At 36.6% G+C, this 24,367-nt stretch overlaps 1 protein-coding gene across 1 annotated transcript in view; it reads right to left on the minus strand.

Moving 5' to 3' along the window:
* Positions 1-24,367, minus strand: part of MS3_00006011 (uncharacterized protein) — an 81,329-nt gene that overhangs the window by 16,194 nt on the left and 40,768 nt on the right. Inside the window, exons 3-11 of the mRNA XM_051214100.1 lie at positions 24,009-24,069; positions 19,055-19,188; positions 17,780-17,908; positions 14,890-15,003; positions 13,133-13,375; positions 7,998-8,044; positions 6,349-6,519; positions 2,464-3,022; positions 1,613-1,861 (exon numbers count right to left, since the gene is read on the minus strand). Coding sequence (XP_051067227.1) covers positions 1,613-1,861; positions 2,464-3,022; positions 6,349-6,519; positions 7,998-8,044; positions 13,133-13,375; positions 14,890-15,003; positions 17,780-17,908; positions 19,055-19,188; positions 24,009-24,069 — 1,707 coding nt within the window. The remainder of the gene's footprint in view (positions 1-1,612; positions 1,862-2,463; positions 3,023-6,348; positions 6,520-7,997; positions 8,045-13,132; positions 13,376-14,889; positions 15,004-17,779; positions 17,909-19,054; positions 19,189-24,008; positions 24,070-24,367) is intronic.

The following is a 24,367-nucleotide window of genomic DNA, read 5'->3' on the forward strand; positions in this document are numbered from 1 at the left end:
TGCCATACCTCATTAACACAACAAGATGAACACCGGATTCATAAAAGTAGTTAATTCAGAGGTGGTAATATATAAAAGAAAGATTGCATATAAGGATATAGTGCAGGAAGAAAGAATTAGTTCGTAGAAAGAAAGATATGAAGCGATTTTAATCTCACAGTTTACGGGAAGACAGGGAGTGTATACACCGACGCCATTGTGATCGATTCTGAGCCATGTCACCAAGAGTGTCCAACCATCGGTTACGATAGTCACGCGGACCCCAACCAAGTAGTCTGCACCTACCAACATGGCTCAGACTACAAGTTAGTGACTTCAAGCACTGATGCCACGTTTTGGCTTGGCCACACGTAACTTTTTTCCGACCATCCCGAACGCCGGTTAGCATTGCACGTCATTGTAATCGGTGTTCAGCCATACGTAACACGTGGCCCAACCATCTCAGTCGACGAAGATTCACAACCTCATCGACTGATTTACCATCATTCCCTAATACCCTGCGGTGATCCCAGCAGACGCCAGCAATATTTCTAGGGTATCTGTGGTCAAATACTAGTAGCTTACGAGTGTCTTCTACTTTTAATGGCCATGTTTCGCTGCCGTAAAGTAAAACAGAACGGACTGCCGCGCAGTATACTCGTCCTTTTATTGATAGACGGATATCTTGCCTTCGCCATGGGTGACGTAAGTTGGTAAATGCGAAGCGAGCTTTTCGTATCCGTGCTCATATTTCGTCAGACACCAACCCATTAGGGCTGATCAGACTTCCAAGATAAGTGAAGTTGTCAACGCGTTCGACTACTTCACTCCCTATCCTTAGTACAGGTGTTGACGCAGACCAGTCCTGAAGCAACAACTTGCATTTAGAGGGAGAGAAGCGCATTCCAAACATTCTGGCATTGTTGCTTAGTGCTACCAAAAGACTCTGCATTTTATCAGCGTCTTCACCAAACAGGACTATGTCATCTGCGTATTCTAAGTCGATAAGTGGACCTCGTGGTAGGAGATCAATACCCGAGAATTCAGTCGACGAGAATGTTATTTCCATCAGTAGGTTTATGATGAAGTTAAACAAAAATGGAGAGAGTGGACAGCCTTGACGGACACTACTTGAGGTTGCAAAAGCAGATGAAAGTTCGTCATAAGCTCTGACTCGACTGGTAGTGTTCGAGTAAAGAGCCTTCATAAGGTGTATGTACTTCTGAGGCACGCCTTTCAATGACAGACACTGCCACAGAATCTCGCATTCTACGGAGTCAAATGCTGCTTTTAATTCAAGAAAGACCACGATTGTCGGACGCCGATAAGTATGCCAGTGTTCTAGAACCTGACGAATGGTAAATATGTGGTCGATGCAGCCAAGACCAGGTCTGAAGCCAGCTTGATTCTCTCGTGTTTTATCATATCGTATAATTGTTAAATAACTAAACTATTCATATTCATCTCTTTATTATTATAAGCTTCATTTTGATCCATAGACTATCATTATGGAGTCAGACATAGGGTCACTAAATTGGTTTATCAGACTTATTAGACTGTAATTTGTTAATGATCTCATTTCTAGATCAACTAAGTTTTATATTAACATAGAAATATTTTTAACTAAACTTACGTAACTGGCAAACAGATCCAATCCATTGATTATCACATTCACATTTAAATAATCCAGAACTTAAATGATCTTGATGACATTTACCATTATTAAAACAAATTTTAGCCATATTACATGGATTATCTGTTTGAAATTCACACCAACGACCAGACCAACCTGGTGCACAACGACATTGAAAATCTCCTGGATGTAATGTATGCTGACAATAGCCACCATTTTGACATGGATTTGGTTGACATAAATCAATAGCTATAAAGAAAAATAAGGAAACCAATCAATCATTTGATTCAAGAGGTTTCATATAGATTAGTTTACTTCATAAGTGATATTTGTCATGGATTGACAGCAGTTTGAAGACAGGAAGTATTATTAGTATTGGATGATTGTAGTATTTTATCAGAATGATCTAGAAGTAATCCGCTCCTTACGTTAACTTACAGTTGAAGGTTCACTGCATTTTTGGTAGGAGCTAATGACACCGTCCAGCTGTCCAAACCAAATTAATATCAGAAGAGGTTTTGTGGATATTATAGTAATTTTAATAGTTGAGATCATGAGTCGATTGCAGCTAGACTACTACGGAAAACCTAGAACCACTGGATGGTCGTTTCGTTCTCGTATTGAACTCCTCAGCAGTGAGTATCCATGATCCCGTCTTGCGAGATTCGAACTCAGGACCTATCAGTCTCTTACAAACCAAATTAGTCTTAATCTTATTAAACATAAGATCTATGGACTCGTAATCGAATACTTTCACCACTCAACTCATTGAGAATATCTATCATGTTAATAATTTCATAATTATCTTATAATTAATGTGAGAAATTTGTAAAAAATAAAAAGTCACTTACGATGTTCACATTGCACACCACTAAATCCCTCTTCACATATACATTCATAACCTTCTAAACCACTTATACATGTACCATCATTCATACATGGCATAGTTTCACAATAATTAATTGATTGATGACAATATTTTCCTTGATAACCAGTTCCACAGATACATTTATAATCTCCATTATCTGTACTAACACATGTACCATGTTGACCACATACACCATAAGGATATGTGATCTCATGATGACTAATTAATAAATTATCATAATTTGATTGAGTTGAATTTCTCAAAATCATTGTTGATTGTTGAAGAGTTAATACTGAAGATGTTAACGTCAACGAAGAAGAAGAAGAAGAAGGATATGGGAATGTATCATTATTATGCATAATTAACATGGTTAAACATGGATCCATTAATGTATCACAACCATCTGGTCCACAATATGGTCTTTGATACTCACAAAATTGTCCATAAAAATTTTCTGAACATTTACAATAGAAACCACTAGATAATGTATAACAATAAGCACCATTTTGACAAAGATTTGGATTACATCCATTTATTGAAATCTTTCATAGAATAGAAAGAAAAAAGAGAAAAAAAAAACAGATGAAATTTACTTCATCTTGAAAGACTACTTACATTGTTCTTTGAGAAATAAAATAATTAACTTGGAGATTTGATTGAGATTATGAACCTCCTCAGCAATACGCATCCACCATCCCGCTCGCGGGATTCCTTGAATTTAGACATTAACACCATTGGCTGCTGACTCACTGGTCTAGAGATTAAGTGTTCACACGTGAGATCGAAGATGTTAAGCTCGAGTCCCCTATGGTGCAGGATCATGAATGCGCTTTGTTGAGGAGTCCCATACTGGGAAGAAACGACCATCCGGTGTTTTCAGGTTTTTAATGGTGCTCTAGCTTAAATCGACACATGAATTCAACTATTAAAATAAAATTGTTAATGTTGAAATAACTTATATGCTAAATGAACTTATGAGATTCATGATCAGAATAAATATGGTTCAGATAAGATGAAAGAAATAATAGTCCAATTATAAATTCGATCAAATGATTAGTGAAAGACTAAAGTTATATGAAATCAGTGGGAATTTATAAAGTAGTGTGAGTGTCAAGGAGATTAGTCATGTACTCGGGACATTATTGGTAATAATAATCCAAAGGTATGTGAATAACAAAGATAACAAATTCACTTGGTATTGTTTTACTTGAATCTTCCCATTGATGTTTTAGGACTGAGACTGATCAGTCTCTTATGCCAAATTAAAGCAATATCGAGGCATACTCACAGTATGCACATATGCCAATAAAAGACTGATCAATTTCAGTCCTAAAACATCAATGGGAAGATTCAAGTAAAACAATACCAAGTGAATTAAACTTCACCCCATTGCACAAGTAAGTGGCTATCAGGACTCAGTAGCCAAGTGGATAACGCGATGGCGTTTGAAGCGGATGGTACTGGGTTCGATTCCAAGAGTGAACATCAATTCTGAGATGCAGGTACATCCAGCTGACGAGTCCCAAACAGGACGGAACGCGCGTCCTGGATTCCGCTGCTAGTCACTATCCATCTTTGCTTATAAAGATAACAAAGATTATATTTGACTAAGAAGGGTTGTAAGGTTTTCCTATAATTATGATTACTATTGATTCATTGGCCGTGAGGTTGACCAATGTAAGATAAGTGTTTGAAGATATTGATTGCATACACTTGGCTCCAGTTTTTTAGTCCGAATGGTTACAGCTTTTACCCTTTGAAGGACTTTGGATCTAACAGACCTTGAGAAAATATCTCGAACCCGATAAATAATTGAGAAAGATTGGAGTATACTGGAACTGTGACTAGTTTGCATGAAATGGGCTGATATCGAGCTTTCCACTTTTTTCACTAGATCTTTGCTTAACCACTCTGTAAGGTATTCATGAGCACGAAAATGTAAATTGAGATGGTGGAGAAGATTTTTATCTCAAATGAATGATTTTGATGGAGTTTTGTTCTCTGAGCTGCTCAGAGAACCAATATAACTTGCTGTATGAATGTAGTCGAAATGACAAATACAAAATTAGGTGGCCTTTCTAAATAATTCATCTTTTAGTCTTGGTGTCTACTGATCTACTCGTAAATGTGAACCGTTAATAATGCAACTGAACATGACATAAAGTCGTCAATTGTATTAAGCGATACTTATGGAAACTTTCAACATACATGACTGATGAATTTCTACTTTTACTTACTTACTTACACCTGTTACTCCCAATGGAGCATAGGCCGCTGACCAGCATTCTCCAACCCACTCTGCCCTGGGCCTTCTTTTCTAGTTCCCTCCAATTCTTGTTCATTTTTCTCATGTCTATTTCCATTTCTCGGCGTAATGTGTTCTTTGGTCTCCCTCTTTTCCTTTGACCTTCAGGATTCCATGTGAGGGCTTGTCTTGTGACGCAGTTGGGTGCTTTCCTCAATGTGTGTCCTATCCACTTCCAGCGCTTCTTCCTGATTTCTTCCTCCACTGGGATCTGGTTTGTTCTCTCCCACAGTACGTTGTTGCTAATAGTGTCCGGCCAATGGATCTGAAGTATTTTGCGTAGACAATTGTTGATAAACACCTGTATTTTCTGGATGATGGCTTTCGTAGTTCTCCAGGTTTCTGCCCCATACAGTAGAACTGTCTTGACATTTGTATTGAAAATCCTGACCTTGGTGTTGGTTGACAGTTGCTTTGAGTTCCAGATGTTCCTTAGTTGTAAATATGCTGCTCTTGCTTTGCCGATCCGCGCTTTCACATCTGCATCAGATCCACCATGTTCATCAATGATGCTGCTCAAATATGTAAAGGTTTTTACATCTTCCAAATCTTCTCCGTCAATTGTGATTGGATTGGTGCATTCTGTGTTGTATCGGAGAATCCTGCTTTTCCCTTTGTGTATATTGAGACCTATTGCTGCTGAGGCTGCTGCCACACTGTTCGTCTTCTCCTGCATCTGTTGTTGCGTTTGGGATAGAAGGGCCAGATCGTCTGCGAAGTCTAGATCATCCAACTGCATCTTAGATGTCCATTGTATCCCGCGCTTCCCTGATGAATTTCTGCCGACACTTAATTACACCAAAGTATTTCACTTGAATGAAACATTTGATAATTTTTTCAGAAACTCCACACAGTGTTTCATCATCAGTGCTAGTGAATAAGACTTTAAAATCAATGAATGAATTATGTCTGACAACATTCTCATAACTGTAGTAATAATAATGAACTTGAAGTCATTTCTAATGAATTGATGATTTATATTATTTATTTAAACACATAAACATTAGTACAAGGAGGTGCCAAATAGATATGCGCCACATAAATCATTCGATTTGTGTGAGGACTAGGATGCTGTCCAGGTGCCCAAATCAAAACGGGTAGTTTTATGAGTGAGCCACACCCAGAGCTTTCAGCCTAAAGGTCTGATCCACAAGGCAGTGGAGCAACGTCAGGTGATACAATCTCGTGGTAGCTGGTGTTCAAAAATAAGTTCATATGCCATTTATTTTCTTAGGATCCGAGGGCCCATGTACGTCGATAGTTTTGAATCAGGGTTTTCCAACTGTCATAGGTGGACTCTCCATATTCAACAACCCGGTTTGAGCTCCAGACGTTTGATTTTCGTCCTCTGAATTTCGTGAACAACAGTAATGTCGCGAGAAGACAGTGAGTAGGATTTCCCTGGGATTGGTTGTATGCACGTGTCCATGTGAAAGTATTTCAAGAAGGAGAGCTGACTCTCCCCACTCTCAGACGTACTAGGGCATTCGGGGGCTATTTTCACAACTGATTCATTCATTTTAGATTTTATTATGTTATCAGTGAATATTTTTTCTCACTCACTTCACAATTTTGTCCTATAAATCCATTTGGACATTCACATAAATAACCACCAGGAATTTCATGACAGATTCCTTTATTTTGACATGGTTTACTGGAACATTCACGATTAATTTCACAATGTCTACCTTCAAATCCAATTGGGCAAGTACAATAGAAATCATCTAGAAGATCCTGAAAGAAATATAAACAAACAAATAAAATTATTTCACTCTAATATATATATGAGAGTAGGAAATGAATAGAAAATTACTATATTGAATATTTCTGGATAATATTCATCAAAGACTGTTTTCCTTTTGAATATCATTCGGAATAAAAGATCACTGGATATCTTGTATTGTCTTAGTACGATACTCCATAGAAGTGCTCACTTACAATTTCGCCAGAGATCAAACTCTGAACCTACAAGTCTCTGGAGGAAAGAAAGCCTAACTAACATTTGAACCGGTAAAAACTAAGTTCTATTCTCAATTTAAATATCAATGCATATTGAAATATAGGGAATTCAGGCTGTCGAATCTCAAACTGAAGTGAATAGATGGAACATCCATATTCTAGTATTACAGACTATTCAAAATATAATCAATATGGAAATGTAGAAAATCTGCAACCTCTACTAACAAACAGAAAAATACTTTTAAAAAGATGCCTAAATAAATACCGATTCTTTGAGATTGATTATATAATATTCATCAAGAGAAGTGAATGTTCAACGCAGCATCATTGTCAAAAATATTGATTATTTGTAACTAACTAACTGACAACTACTACTAGTAGTACTACTAGCACCACTATCAAAACGCTGATTCCAAACCAATGGTGCACACGAGTTCCAGTATCCTGAAGGAACAAATGGCGTATGAACCAATCGTTGGTCATCGGCTACTATGGGACTGCATCTCCCCAAAATGCTTCACTGCCTTGTGGATTAGACCTTCAGGTCGAAGACTCCGGGTGTGGTCCCCTAAGAAAACTACCTGCTTCGATTTGGACACCCGGGCAGTATCACAGCCATCACACATATCAAATGAGATTTGTGTGGCGCATATATATTTGGTGCCTCCTTGTACCAATATCTATGTGTTAAAATAAAAACTACTACTACTGATGCTACTAACACTACTAACAATGCTACTAATACTGTAGTGAACAAGAACACGGGTGGGGACAATCGAATGTATTTCGCACAAAATTACAAAGTTACTCGGTAAAATAGAAAAGCCATATATTAAACCGTTAATTTTCAAAATCCATCATATCAACCTGGACTGTTCCCGTTGCAAACACCAAACCATTGTCTCACATTTCATTGTTCATGCGTTTTCTTACAAATTGCATTGTGTTCCCGCTCTTCCTTTCTTGATCTTCTCCCCATCTTCTACTGCCAGACATTACGTTTTTAACTCGCGTCATCTACTACTTATATCAATGTAAATAGCATGCACCACACTACTACCACCAATACTACTACTAACAACAACATTACTACTACTACTACTACTACTACTACTACTACTACTACTACTACTACCACTACTACTACTCACGCTACTACTACTGCTGTTAATGGTATTATTAGTGATAATAATAATATTACTACCGTTACCATTATTATTATTATTATTTAGTAAGTAAAATAAGTTACTTACGTGACATGTTCCTCCATTTTGACATTTGTCCACACAATCATCGATATCTTAATTATTTAGAAAGGAAAAAAGAACAATCATTAGTAAATAATTATGTAATCTATTACTATAAAGAAATGAGAAATCAATAAAAGATTGAAGTAAGTCACGCAATTCGTAAAGAAGTAAATGAATGAATATCATTATGCATCCCTGCTTATTATTGAATAATGGAAGACATACGAATAATGACTATGGATACGTTTAGTCGAATTCACTTCAAAGAACTGATCAGCGAAAGATATCAACAACCTTGTTTACTTAATTATTTACTTACGCCTGTTATTCCTCGTAGAGAAGCATAGGCCGCTCACTAGCACTCTCTATCCAAACCTGTCCTGGGAAATCCTTTCAAGTTGTTATTCGTCCTTTTCATACTTGTTTCTATTTCCCGACGTAATATGTTCTTCGGCCATCCTCTTTCCCACTTCCCTTCAGGATTCCAAGTTAGAGATGGCCTCGTGATGCAGTTTGATTATTTGAGTAATGTATATCCTATCCATTTCCATAGTCTTTTCCTAATTTCCTCCTTGGCTGGAAGCTAGTAGCTTCTAGAAGCCTGTAGCTCTTCTAGAGTTACTGCCAGTCCCAATCCCGGGTAAAGGAGAAGGGTTTAGTTTGGGGTTAGCGACCCCGTCCCATAGAAAGCTAACTCGCGAAAAAATGAACAACCTTGGATGTTATATTTCTGTTATTCAAACTGTATCATTCAATCTCATCTGTTTAAATATTACAGTTTAATTATTTTGTGCTACTAGATATTATGTTAATATCAAAATATTTAGCTTATTAGGAAACAATACAAAATAGTCTTCAGTCTTTAGTAATAAGGATAGGAGGTTTATCGATCTAATATTAATAAGACGAAACGACCATCCAGTTCTTCCAGGTTTCCAACAGTGGTCTAACATCAATCGGTTCATGATCTCAATCGAAACTTATTATTCTCCACAACTCCTATACTGATTATTAACATATGCTCAATAGTGCCTAGCTTTGTGATGAGATTGTCTGAGTTCTGGTGAGAAGCCGTGACCAGTGGAGCTAATCCGTGTCGGGTAGAAACAGGTATCTACCTCAGTACAATGGAAAATAGTCGCACAATTTCGTGAATTGGTTGATATTAGACACTAACACCACTGGATGCCGGCTCAGTGGTCCAGTAGGTTAAGCGTTCGCGCGCGAGAGTGAAGGCCCTGGGTTTGAATCTCGTGAGGCGGGATTGTGGATGTGCACTGCTGAGGACGAAACAGCCGTCCAGTGTTTCCAGGTTTCCAACGGTGGTCTAACATCAATCGGTTCATAATCTCAATCAAAAAAAAGAATCCTTACAGTTTGTAACACTGTAGAGGTTCAATCTCTCTTTGAATATATCAACAGAAGGTGTTAACATTATGTGTTCTGTTAATTCACTATTCGGTACGAGAAACAAAACTTCAGACGTAGATGATTTGATCTCGGGTTTTTTTAACTTTCTTCGAATGTCCTCTCAAATACAAACTAGTGATCATTATCAATTATATAAAATGATAATAATCTCCATACAATGACAATAGACAAGTCATTAAATGATGAGTATAATGATTGAGATCAACTGATTGTAAACAGACTAAATGAGAGAAAAAAAGATAACAATCATTTGAAATATACATTTAATATCTAGTTTAATGAATGAAGTTGAAGTATCTGTTCAAACTGTGAGAGAAAAGAAAAACAACCTAGTCATAATAAGAGGAAAGAAAGCAAGTAATGATGATAAAGATAAATGTTAAGATCCTTATGTACTTGTTCTTTTCTAAGCTGGTCCCTTGTACGTTTATCAACAATGTTTGATTTTATCACCTAAAATAGTCATGAAATAGCATTCTAGGCATTCTATCACTTATTTATCTCCAATGGTTACGATTATTGAGTCATTTGAAGCTAGAACATCATGGAAAACCTGGGAGCAGTGGACGGTAGTTTCGTCCTATGGTGGGACTCCTCATTAGTGCGCATTCACGATCATGCCTCGCGAGATTCCAACCTAGGATCAACAGTCTTGCATGAGAGCACTTAACTACTAGACCACTGATCCGGCATCCAGTGGTGTTATTTATTTATTTATTTGAAAACATAAATACTGATGTGAGGGGGCACCAAATACATATGCGTCACACAAATCTTATTTGTTTTGTGTGAGGGCTATGATACTGCCCAGGTGCCCAAATTGAATCAGTTAGTTTTCTTAGACAGCCGCACCTGGAGCCTTCGACTTAAAGGTCTAGTCCACAAGGCAGTGGAGCAACGTAAGGAGATGCAGTCCCATGTTAGTCGGTGACCAACAACTGGTTCATGCGCCATTTGTTCCCTTAGGGTACTTGAGCCCGTGTGCACCATTGGTTTGGAATCAGGATTTTCCAACTCCCCTAGGTGGACTCTCCATGTCCACCAACCCGGTTGGAGTGCTGGACATTCGCGTTTCGTCCTCTTAATTTCGTAGACAACAACCCCGCCGCGAGAAGGTAGTGAGTAGAACTTCCCTGGCAGAGGCTATATACGTGTGGCCATGTGAGAGTATTTGGACAGGGGAAGCCGACTCTCCCCACTCTCAGTTGTACCGGGGCATTTGGGGGCATCCAACGGTTTTAATGTCTACCTTCAACCAATCCACGAAATTGAGCGACGCACATCCACCACTGTCTTCAGTGAGTTACTATCTCACAATAGACCCGGTTGAACTCCACTTATTTATCTGTTTACAGGTTAAAAATCTATATAATGAGAGTTTTTGATTCAGTATCTCAATAAGTCAGTATCTCATGTGTTCTATGTTCAAAACTTAATTTAATTGTAAAATGACAAAAATCAAGTCAAGGAAACTTGCTTCATATGAGCATCTGTATTATAGATATATAAGTTAGATTAAATGATTAGGTAAGTGAAAATGAAGTTGTTGACAGATACAATAATGTAATGTTCATTATTTTTAAGACAGAAATGGATTTAATTATTGATATTTTATATCATCTACTATCAATGAATCTCTGGTTTCTATCATTTTGATGACAATACTCTGATACTCTGCTATTTGTTTACTTACTTACGCCTTGTCACCCCTTGTGAAGGAGGGAAGGCCACCTTTCAGGATTCTCCATCGAACTCTGTCCATTTTCATATGTCTCATCTTCAGTTGTTTCTAGTCGCCAATCATTCTTTTGATGTCTGCTTCCAATTCCCGATAACATAGTTTCGAAGAAATTTCCATAAGGTTCTCTTATCCACACTGTTAAACACCTTCGTATAGTCAAGGAAGTTGATGTATAGTAACGAGTTCTATTCAATCGATTGCTCAACGATGATACATAGTGTCGCGGTTTGGTCTGTGCACGACCGATTCTTATGAAACGCACCCTGTTCACCCCGAACCTGAGAGTTCAATGAATCTTTCATCTAATTCAGCAACACGCCGTTGAAAATGTTTCCTGGTACTGACAGTAGTATGATTCCTCTGTGGTTCTCACACTCGCTCAGATCTCCATTCTTTGGTATCGTGATGAGTTATCTTTATTTCCAGTCTGTCAATGATAATTGTTCTTCCTCCCAAATTTTCCTGGTTAGAACGTGAAGCATGTTTGCAGTTTTTTCTATGTCTGAGTTCAGTGCTTCGGTTGGTATATTGTCAGGTCCTGATGCTTTTCCAATTTCCATTTGTCTGATGGCCATCGTGATTTCGTCAATCGTTGGTGGAGTGACATTGATAGGAAGGTCTGTGCGTGTTCCTTCTATATCCGGTTAATTCAGTCGTGATCGCCTTCTTCTTTGTTTTGAAAGATGCCTTGATAATCTTGGATCCATGAGGTGCCCATCCTATAAGTGCGTTACGTGCTTCTTTGTACACCATCAGAGCAACTCCTTGAGTGTGTAAAGCACTTCCCTTTTCGTGACTGGAGGTACAACAACATCTCTTCCGTATCTAGCCTTAGCTTTCCAGATTGGGTTCAATGAGTTTCACTGATTCCGATTACTGTCAAGTTGTATCTCTTCATTTCGGTTGATATGTGACAGGACTTCCTGGTCTCCTACATTGTCCAGACATTCCATGTACCTATAATAATTGTTGCTCGGGTTGTTAGAAGGAGCATCAACCTCGTGACCTCCTTAGAATCTTGCTTTTCGCTATGAGGCATCATAATTCTTCTACATAAAGATCCTTGAACTTGGAGGACAGAGATTATAAGGCTTAGATCGTCTATTCTGGTTAGCGTATATTTTTGCAGTGTTGTTTTCTATGGGATGGGGTTGATGTTCTCAGTTGTAACCCTCTTCTTTTATCCGGGCTTGGGAACGGCAGTAACGTTAGAAGAGCTATGGGTGGAGTTGCTACATCTTTATTACAATAAATATTCATTGGTTTCACGGATTATTATCATGTTATACGTCGACTATTGTTAAATTTCATACGGTCTGTTGCTATAGCATCAATCATCATATTGTACAATAAATGACAGGAAAACTTGAACATATGATTTGTGATCTGGAGTCAAATTCAACACAAACCAACAGTTTCCTTAAGATTTTGGGCACGTCTTACTGACTAGTATTAGATACCGGGTAACTAACTTCAAAAGTTTCCAGTTTACTACTTCCACTCACTTATTACCTTTATATTCTATCACTTCAACAGTGTTCATTCAGTGGTTCTATTGGTCTTAATCACTAACAGAGTTACTGAAGTGTTCTTCAGTTTTCTATAAGAAACAATTATGCCGCACAGATTTAAACACTTTGGAATCACTTCATAATAAAAGAGAGTAGGTTTTTTCTTCTTACGACTTGTCAACCGGTTGTTGTTTTTTCTCATATTGATCTCGACAAATCATCTTTAACCTATTGAAAATATAATTCTTAACGATATTTGATCTTATCGGTTACTTCATAGCCGATGATATACAGATGATGCAACTGTATGGAAAAGATGCTGAGATTGCACTGATGGTAATCAGTTCATCATACAAGTAAGCAGACTGAAATATTGTCAAACATGGCTCCAAATAGATTCCAATGTATCATAAATAAGAAAATAACTGACCAAATTCTTTTAAATGTTAACTTACTTTGATCACAAAATTGTCCTGTCCAACCAGGTTGACATATACATTCATAATCAATCCCATTCACTGGTTGTATTAATTGTTTACAATTAACTGCATGTACACATTGTGAATTACTACATGGTGATCTTAATTGACAATTAGATCCTTTGAAACCAGATGGACATAAACATTGGAAACCAGGACCATCTAAATCTTGACATGTTCCACCATTTAAACATGTATTGATTAAGCAATAATCAATATCTTATCGAAATCAGAATATGCAATAGAGAAAAAGTATGTTTTATTACAAACATAAATAGAAACTGAGATTTGTGTCTTACTGAATAATTTAATATGGGAGAAAAATTGTACCGTTAAACCGAATAATTATATATTCCGTAGTTATCACAAACTTGACCAGTGAGTAAGTAATGCAATTATGAGTAAATGGGTACTAGGTAAGGATGGCAAATCAACTGATGAAGTAGTGAAACTTCATTAGCTGAAATGGCTGGGACACGTGTTACGTATGCCCAACAACCGACTGCCTCGACGTGCGATGTTCAGTGGTATAAGAATAGGTTGGAAGAAAACTAGGGGCGGCCAGACCAAAATATGGCACGAGTCCATAAAGTCACTGGCAAGTGGACTGAGTCATGTTGGTAGGTGTAGACTACCTGGTTGGGGTCCGCGAGATGATAGCAACCGATGGTTAGAGACCTTGAATGACATGGTTCAAAATCTTTTGCAATGGCGCAGGTGCATCCATTCTTCGTGTTCTCCCAAATTCTAATTTTCTGAAATCTTCATGTCCCTTCTTTTTTTCTCTTTCTAAATTTATTTCACTGGATTATACTCCTTGAATAACATCTTCAAACCCTAATCTTCCCGATTACTGCTTATACTCTTACTACCTCTACCACTACGGGATTTGAATCGACAAGTGCATCTCTGTGCTAATGTGGTCTGGCAACACGAATGGATGTGCGTACGTACGAAGTTCTACGTTGTTGCTGACTAACTGAGTTTTCACAAACTGACTTTCATAAGATAGCTGTTTAAACTGGAAAGTACTGGATAATTATTCCGTCGTATTATGAAACTTTCTAACAAGGTTACTCCACAGAACTATCAGGAATAGAACCTGGAACTTTCAGAATCTTTTACTCTCCTTTCAAGATTCTAGGTCGTACAGAATTCAAGCTAGCTTAAGCCATATGTTTCTGAAAAGCCAGGTAAATCATATTTCGACTTAGAACTAATTGACAGATGAGAAACACAACTGTAGACATGGTATTATGAGTAAGTGTATTGTTCATTGCCTATATATCCTTGTCTGGATCATTTATTACGCATTCACGTATACATGATCTATGTATATTTTCGACTCGCTTCTGACATTAAAGTTTCCTACGCACTTAGTCTTCTTACCTCCTCATTGCCGCTTGTTTCAACTATTAGGTGATGTATGGAATTTTTTATTGAATCTGATCGGATAGTCAGATAACAAACATTTGAGTTATTATACAGGTCAATTAAGCTTATTGAAACGCATTGTTTAAGACATAAGTCAGACAAGTTGATTCAGAACAGACATTATTTGGCTAACAGTGCAATTCACGACGCGCATGTCGTCTTACTTACAACTCGTCAGCGGGATGTACCTTATATAACCCAAAGTTGGTGTCCACTACGGTATCCGAACCCCATATCCTTCATTTTAGACGTAAACGTCTAAAGTATTAAGTCAAGCAACTTTTAACCATTGAACTTACTCTCTTCACAATGATCACCACGCCATCCTGGTTGACATTCACATTCATAAGTGATATTATCTTTTGATATACAACGACCACGTTTACACGGATCATTTGTACACGGTGCCAATTCTATATTAATTATCGGAAAATAAACAGGAAAATTAAAATTTTAATAGTTGAGTTCATGATTTAATTAAAGCTAGACCACCATAGGAAGCCTGAAAGCACTGGACACTCGTTTCAATCTAGTATAGAACTTCTCAGCAGTATGCATCCACGATCTCACTTCGCGAGATTTGAACCCAGGACCTATCAGTCACGAGCTGTTCACAGTTTGATGTCACATTCAACATCAATGTCAACTAGTTCAGTTTCCTAGTGAAACGGATCATCAAGACTGTTAAAGGATATTTACAGCTCGTGTTTACGGTGATTAACTGACTTAAGACAAAATTCAGGTTGTTAATATTTTCGTTAACTAAAAGGATGATACAGTTTTCAATCAGTTTCCTTTATTTAGGTTAGTTACGTCAAGGATGATGACAACTGGAATACCTTTCATAGAATACTGATTATTAATCCAGTTGAATTGAATTTTCTCTCAATCGTATGTACTTAAGTTTGTAAAATGTACATCCATAAAGAAAAATACTCGCGGTAATCCACCGCAAATTTTCAATGGTCATTTAGTGAGACTATAATTTATGAACGAACCAATAAGGTATAAGATAACAGCTCCTTGATTTCGGCGCGAAATTCGTTCATCCATTTCACTAAATAGAGTTTTTGCATTATAGCTGATGTCAGTCTGTGTTTATAACCCTAAATTTAACTCTAACCATCAGCTGTAAATCATAATTCTAATTCCTCACACTTGTTTATAACCCTCATTTGATCCTAGTAATTAGGTGAACACACTCAAAGTCACTTCAGTGTTGCTCAAATGTCGTCCATAAATTATAGTCTCACCATTCATTTAACAAATTTATCTGGCCTGCAAAATACTATACTGAAGGACTACAAAGTATATATCAATTACTTTTAACTAAGTGCAATTTCAACCATCTCTGTCTGTCTGATAGCCATGTCAAATCAACACACCTTTTTTATAATTACTACATTAGCTACTCATAAGTAGGTAAATGACATTCGCTAAATTATTTCAATCATGTGGCGATTCTTCATCATTTGAAGAGAACTATCGATAAACTAACATTAAATAAATAATAAATGAAACCTAACAGGTATTTGACCTCATGTATCATCTTCTTTATGACTCATTAACGGTGTATGCAAATGAATTTAATGGTTGATCTGATTTTTGTCAAATGATTCATGAAATTGCAAATGAGGATTTCACGTTTCACTTCTCATCTTATTTGTAATCCGGTCTTTTGATTTATTCAACAATCCATCTTATCCTGTCTATTTCAATATTTATGGTGATTTATTATCCAACATTGATACATCATAGAGATTTTAAGATAAATTTTCCCTTATTTGACTTTTTCAACAGTATAAAGTGAGTAAAGTCATTGATATAATTATAATAATGGCAATATGGGTTTATTATATTGATATTGCTAGATTAAAGGTAATCAACAACCGTAAGTAAACAGATGGATCTTGTAAGTTTCAAACCTGGATCATCTAGGTCGTAAATTAGATGTTCGATTTATGGTAGTTGTTTGCAGTGCCGACATACACTTAAATACAAGTAAACACAAGTAATTAATGAATTTCAAGAAAACCACAAATCAAAATTCCATAGACTCCAACATCAAGTTTTCAGAAAAGCTTTGTGAATACATTTATTGTTACTTATCACTGTCGAGGATAATAGCTCTTCTGTTAGACTTTCGAGTTCTAAGAAGTTGGCCTAACATTCTAACACTACTACCCACATTCAACTTCGTCATGAGTAGTCGGTTAGCCTTGAGAAAAATCTAATAACTCGAGAGTGAGTATATAAACTCCTTACTTGACAGATAAAGTTATACTAGCAAATTTCGACGGCTTGAATGCAACTAGACGATTTGAACTTCACAGGTCACCTAGCCCTTCTACTCAATACATACCAACAAATACCGGTCAAGACAAAAAGTGTATCAGCAGCCTCTGAATCAGTAAACCTCGACATACACAACATAAAAAGCAAGATCCTCAAATGAAACACGGAGGACACCAACAAAATTAATCACACTCGATGGAGAAACATTGGAACAGGTGGACACTTTCACGTACATGGACAGCATCATCAATGAACAAAGATGACCCTATGCAGACGTAGGGGGAAGGGTTGGCAAAGTAAGGGCAGCATTCTTACAACTAGAGAACATATGGAACTCAAAACAACTGTCTGTCAGCCAATGTCAAAGTCTGAATCCTCAATACGAACGTCAAGACAGTTCTACTGTACGGAGGTGAAGCTTAGAGAACTACTACAATCATCATCATAATAGTACAACTATTTCTAAACATTTGTATACACAAGATACTCGATGTTCGTTGTTAGGATACCATCAGCGATAACCCACTGTGAGAGGGAATAAATAAGCTTCCATCTGAAGAGGAAACTAGGAAAAAACAATGGAATTCGATAGAGCATAAATTACGGAAACCATCATACTGCATCACAACGCGACCGCTAACTTGGAATAGTGAAGGGAAACGGAAAAAAAGGAAAACAAAAGAACCCATTGCATCGAGAATTGGAAACAGACATGAAGCGGATGAGTAGTGATTGTAAACAAGGGATTGTCCAGGACAGAGTTAGATGTACAATGCTCGTTGATGATCTTTCATCCTCGACGAGAGGTGACAGACGTAAGTAAGTATGTAATAAATTTCTAAATCAATTAACAATGAATAATTTAATCAAAAGAATTATACATTAAAATCTTACTTATTTCACAATATTCTCCGGTAAAATCACGTGTACAACTACAATTGAATGGTTTTGAATATGATGAATTCAAATTTCTACATATTCCATTATTTAAACATGGTTGATGTCGTCCACAGTAATCCAGATCTATGTATTCATTTAGTGAATAATGAAACAGAAAATAGAATTAGAATAGAATACTCTATTGTGTTATTTGTATTGATGTACATGAATGAATCATATAAGTAAGTATAAACCTATGGTGTTGACATGAACTAGTTTCATCTTGAATTCAGTTAGTACTAAAGGTTGCCGAATAGAAAGTTGATTAATTCTGTCTGATTGACTACGTTTAATAACTCAGTAAGTTGGCTACTGCTTGAATAGTTTAAGTGAGAATATCCTCTGATTATAAAAATCAGGATTTGAACTTTACAAGAAGCATCAATTTCTTCAAGAACACAGATATATCTAGTTACTAGGGGAAGGGTGTCAACTAGTACAAATTTATCTTAACACCTTCATACTGGTTGATTCTAACCTAATGATATTTAGTGAAGTACTCTGTAATATTAGATCATTCACACTAGTGATTAAATTAAAACTTCACATGTGATAGCATTCTGTTATAACCCATGAATGGATCCAAAAAATTACCATTCATTATGCTTATCGGGACCTAACACATTCTTTGAGAGATGCATCATAAATCTAATTCTTAATAAGAACATGATGATACATTATGAAATATTAGTATAAGGTTGTGGAGATTATTAAGCTTTTGATTAAGATCATGAACCGATTGATGTTAGATCATCATTGAAATCCTGGATGCACTGAAAGGCCGTTTCGTCCTACCGTGAGACTCCTCAGTAGTGCGTATCCACGAGCCCGCCCCGCGGGATTCGACGCCAGGACCTTCAGCCTCGGATGCGGACGCCTAACCTCTAGACCGGCATCCAAAGGTATTTATGTCTAACCTCAACGAAGCCTGCGAGCGGGATCATGAATGAGCACTGCTGAAGAGTCCTAAAATAAGACGAAACGGCTGTCCAGTGCTTTCACTTTTTCAATGGTGATCTGACATCAATCGGTTCATGATCTCAATCAGAAACATTATGAAATGGTTTCTATACATGTAATCATGTAATCACACATAATTATGTAATATTCATTACTTAAATCCCTAAAAAGTAGGCATATTTTAAACAGTTTTCTATAGTTTCCCTTGTGAATTCGTTAATGTATTGGGGAAAGCTGGTTTTATTATTATTATATCTAACATTAACTGACCTTGATCACAAAATGATCCACCCCAATTAGGTAAACAACGGCATGTAAATGGTGCATCATTACATGTTCCATGTTTACATCCTGGATATTTTATACATTCATCACAAAGTGGACCTTGCCAACCAGTTGAACAACTTATAAAGAAAGATAATATGTAGAATGAGTAAGTGAAAAATGAAAGTTACTATGAATAGAACTAAACAGAAAAAACAAACAATAAATGTGATGAATTCACTTGGTATTGTTTTGCTTAAATCTTTCTATTGAGGTTTAAGACTCCAATTGATCACTCTCTTGTTGACATATATGTATCCTGTGTGTATTACCTCGATATCGCCTTAATTCACAAGCATTATAAGCAAAGATAGATACTGGTTAGCAGTGGTATACAGGACACGCGTTCCATCCTATTTGGGACTCGTCAACTGGATGTACCTACATCTGAGTTGATGTTCGTTCTGGGACTCGAACCCAGTACCGTTCGCTTCAAATACCATCGTGCTATCTACTTAGCTAGTGATTCCTGATAACCACTTGCTTGTGCAATGGGATGAAGTTTAAATTCACTTAAATTTGTTTGTTTGCATCTTCCTATTGATGTTTAGAACTGCAATTGATCAATCTCTTATTGCTATATGTGCATACTATATATCGAGGCAATCAAGGAAGATTCAAGTAAACAATACCAAGTGAATTTAAACTTCACTTTATTGCACAAACAAATGGCTATCAGGACTCAGTAGCTAAGTGGATAACGCTATGGCATTTAAAGTGAATAGTACTAGGTTCCAGTCTTGGAGTGAACACCTACTCTGAGATGTAGATACATCCAGCTGAAGAGTCCTAAATAGGACGAAACGCGCATTCTAGATTCCACTGCTAGCCCCTATCCATTTTTGCTCTTAATATATGTGATATTATGCTTGTCTTTATCACATACTGCTGAATGAATAAATGACTTATGCTTGATACTAAAACCCCGAATTCAATATTACGTAGTAAGAACATAAAATCTTCTTGTATGGATTTATTTAACTCTGTAAATATTATTAATGATCAGGTTACAAGTACACCTTGTGTACAATTCAAAGGTGTTTATCAATATATCAATTACATTATTAAGCCTTAAATATGGTGTTACTTTTAATTCATATAATCATGTTGACAACAAACGATCTTATAGATTCATAATAATTTTCTTTTTGATTATGAAATTTTATTGTTCAGATAATTTAATTAGGCAATTAGCCGAATCTCGGCTTTCATCCTGGGAGGCATGATCTATGAACAAGAAAGATCAGATGTACACGTATTGGCAAAGTAAAGGCGGCATTTTTACAACTGCAGAACATATGGAACTCAAACCCACTGTCTGTCAGCCAATTTCAAAGTGGGAATTTTCAATACCAACGTCAAGACAGTTTCACTGTACGGAGTTAAGGCTTGGAGAACTACTACAACCATCATCAAGAAGACACAAGTATTTATAAATAGTTGTCTATGCAAGATACTCAATATCCATTGACCAGATACCATCAATAACAGCCTAATATGGGAGTGACCAATTCAGCTTCCAGTTGAAGAGGAAATTAGGAAATGACGTTGGAATTGGAAGCGAAAAAGCGGAAAAGATGAAGGCCGAAGAACACATTACGTCGGGAAACAGAAGCAGATATAAAAAGGATGAATAAAAATTGGAAAGAGTTGGAAAGGATTGCCCAGGACAGGGTTGGGTGGAGAGTGCTTGTAGATGACCTATACTCTTCCATGAGGAGTAACAGGCGTAAGTAAGTAAGATAAGCAGAGCTACAAAAAGATGTCGACCACCGGAATCAACACACACCTCGACGGTTACACATTCTTCATCAGCGTGAGATGACGTCAAATATCAACCGAGATTAATAAATTCAATCCTAAATATATATGTACAACAATAAAATGCAAACTTTAACATCCAATAATACATATCCTTTCTTGTTTCTTCTTGTAGGCTTAATAACTCAGAATGGGTGTCATAGTTATATTCACAACTATAGTGACCAAGCGTAACTTAATTGTAAACATTCACTACTCTGACTTAATTTAATCTAGATGTGATTTGACTTTATCTAACCATCAATTAATGAAAACTATATTCTTCTTATATAAATATGACTGATGATCATAATTATTGATTTTTACTGAATTAACGATCGTTACTCAATATGTGTGTAGGTTTTACTCTTATCCTTTGTAACTGATTACATAACCACGACGCTCAATGCTGACTAGTATTAGAGACAGTTGAAAGAAAGTTAGGGGTGGCCAAACCAAAACGTGACATCATTGCTTGAAGTCACTAACTTCTGGTCTGAGCCATGTCGGGAGATGCAGACTACTCGGTTGGGGTCTGCGTAACTATCATAAACAATGGTTGGAGATTGTGGGCGACATGGCTCACAATCGATCACAATGGAGTAGGTGTATACACTCTCTATCTTCCCTTAAACTATGAGATTGAAATCACTTCATATCTTCCTTTCTACGGACTAATTCCTTCTTACTGTACTGTATCCTTATACACAATCTTACTTTTATATATTACTACCATTGAAGTCACTACTTTTATCAATTCGGTGTTCATCTTGTTGTGCTAACAAGGTATGGGAACTTCGAATGATGTATATATGTGCCTGTTCCTATGTTGTAGCTGACTGACTAATTGATATTTCCTTCGTATTCTGGTACTCAGAATGTTAATTGAGATTTTAGAGATAGATTAAGTAGCAAACATTAAATTAAGTTTCCTCATTACCTCTCTAGTTGCACCCAAACTCTGATTAAATAGTATTACGGAACAGAATTGAGAAAGATACCTGTAGATATATGAAATTCTGCATTGACAACATTCGATGAACTAATTTCAAATAGAATCAAATGTAAGCAATGATGAATAGTGGCTAGCAGTGGAATCCAGTATGCACGTTTCGTCCTGTTTAGGGCTCGTCAGTTGGATGTGCCTGCATCCCCAAGTTGACGTTCACTCCGGGACTCGAACCGAGTACCATTCGCCTCAAACGCCATCGCGTTATCCACTTGGCTACTAAGTCGTGATAGCCATCTGCTTGTACAATGGGGTGAAGTTCAAATTCGAAACGTGCATACTGGATTCCACTATCCATCATTGCTTACAAAAAGCTTGCGAATCAAGGCAATATCGAGGCGTACGCACAGTATGCACATATGCCAATAACACACTGATCAATTGCAGTCTTAAACCTCAATGGGAAGATACAAGCCAAACAATACCAAGTGAATTATAATCAAATGTATCTTTTAGATTTCACTGTTAACTACTAATTCAATGACTAGAGAAGTGACTAGTGTTTTTCTATCCATTTAATTTGAATGATGTATATATCATATATACAATTTGGATAGATATTTATACTCTATTCACTCATCAATAACATTCATTTATTTATTATGTCCGTTTTTTGTTTTACCAGCAATCGGGAAATCGAAAACAGTATAGTGCTATGGAGATGGTTAAGTTTTGATTAAGATCATGAATCGATCAATGTAAGACTACCGATTAAAACCTGGAAACACTAGACTCTTGTTTCGTCCTAGTATGAAACTCCTCAACAGTGCGCACCGTAGTGAACAGAACACGGGTGGGGACAATCGAATGTATCTAACACAAAATTACAGGACTTGTTAATATAATCTAACAACCAATCATAAAGTAAATACGTAATTTGTAAAATGTCTATCAATTGTCTCAAAATGACTCAGACTTCATTGTTCTTACATTTTCATACAAATTGTATCCTGTTTCCATTCTTTACTGTTCGATCCCCTTGTTTCTCTGCTGCCAGACTTTTTGTTCACGACTAACATCATATACTACTTATATCAATATAAATAGCACACATCACATGCATCATTGAATACCGATCTAATGGTCCAGAGATTAAATGTTCATGCATGAAATCAAAGATTCCGGGTTCGAATCCCGCATACGGAATCGTGGATATGCACTGTTGAAGAGTTCTATACTAGAACAAAACAGCTATCCAGTGCTTCTAGATTCTCATTATTAGTTTAGCATTAATCGATTCCTAATCTCAATCAAAAAAATGTGTCAGAACAGTTATCAGTTTATCAACAGTAGACAAGTAAACAAGCCAAAAATATTTTGACCAACAATTTTAATTATCATTTTATTACAGTTCTATAAAGGAAAACTAATCAATAATTTGTTTATTTGCTTTCTTTTAGTAAAAATTATATTTTAGGGGGAGGGAGGCGAGGAGGTGTAGGGTGATAATTACTTCACTCGAAAAGAAAAGAAAAAAATTAGAAATTGATTTAATAGTTGAGTTGATGAGTCGATTAAAACTAGGCTACCATCATGGAAAACCTGAAAGTATTGGACGGTTGTTTTGTTCTAGTATGGTACTCCTCAGCAGTACGTATCCAAAATCTCACACCAGAAAGGATTAGAACCCAAAACCTTCAGTCTCATATGCGAACATTTAACCTCTAGACCGTTGAGCCGGTATCCAAAAGTGTTGATGTTTAACCTCAATCAATCCACGAAATTGCACAACCATCTTATATTGTACTAAGGTAGATACTTGTCTCTACCCGATAAGGATTAGCTCCACTGGTTTAGAGGTTTAGCATTCGCGCGCGAGACTAAAGGCCCCATATTCAAATCCCTTCAAACGTGATCGTGAATGCGCACTGCTAAGAAGTCTCACAATAAGACGAAATGGCTGTCCAGTGCTTCCAGGTTTTCAATGGCGGCCAAACATCAATCGGGTTCGTGATCTTAATCAAAAACTTAATAATCTCTACAACCCAATACTGATAAATATAACATTGGCCATTACTCAATGACTAATCAGTTTTTTTATATGATTAGTCAATCTTTTTTAAAATTCATTAGAGATAATCATCAACTTACTCGCATTCTCCTGGTCTTGAACAAGTTCCATGAACTGGATGACAACCAATATTGCATATTGCTAAGTATAAAACATATGGAATATAACAATTATCATATAATTTATATTTAAATATTTCAGTCTATAATATCTTTAAATTATTCAATAGAATAATTAACAATAATAATGAAGATTATGTTTTGTCTGTAAGAAGTTCTATTTTCCTATTGTTTGTATTGGAAACAGCCCAACCGTTGTTGCTACCTTGACTTAATGGTCGGGCTTGCCTATCGTGATGAACCAATTGAGCTATACTGATTGGAAAAGTCGTTCCTCATGGTCCTACCATACCAGACAGGTAGGTTGAAGAGCGGTAAGA

The sequence above is a fragment of the Schistosoma haematobium genome, chromosome 2, assembly GCF_000699445.3.
Source record: "Schistosoma haematobium chromosome 2, whole genome shotgun sequence".
In the NCBI taxonomy this organism is placed as follows: Eukaryota; Metazoa; Platyhelminthes; class Trematoda; order Strigeidida; family Schistosomatidae; genus Schistosoma; species Schistosoma haematobium.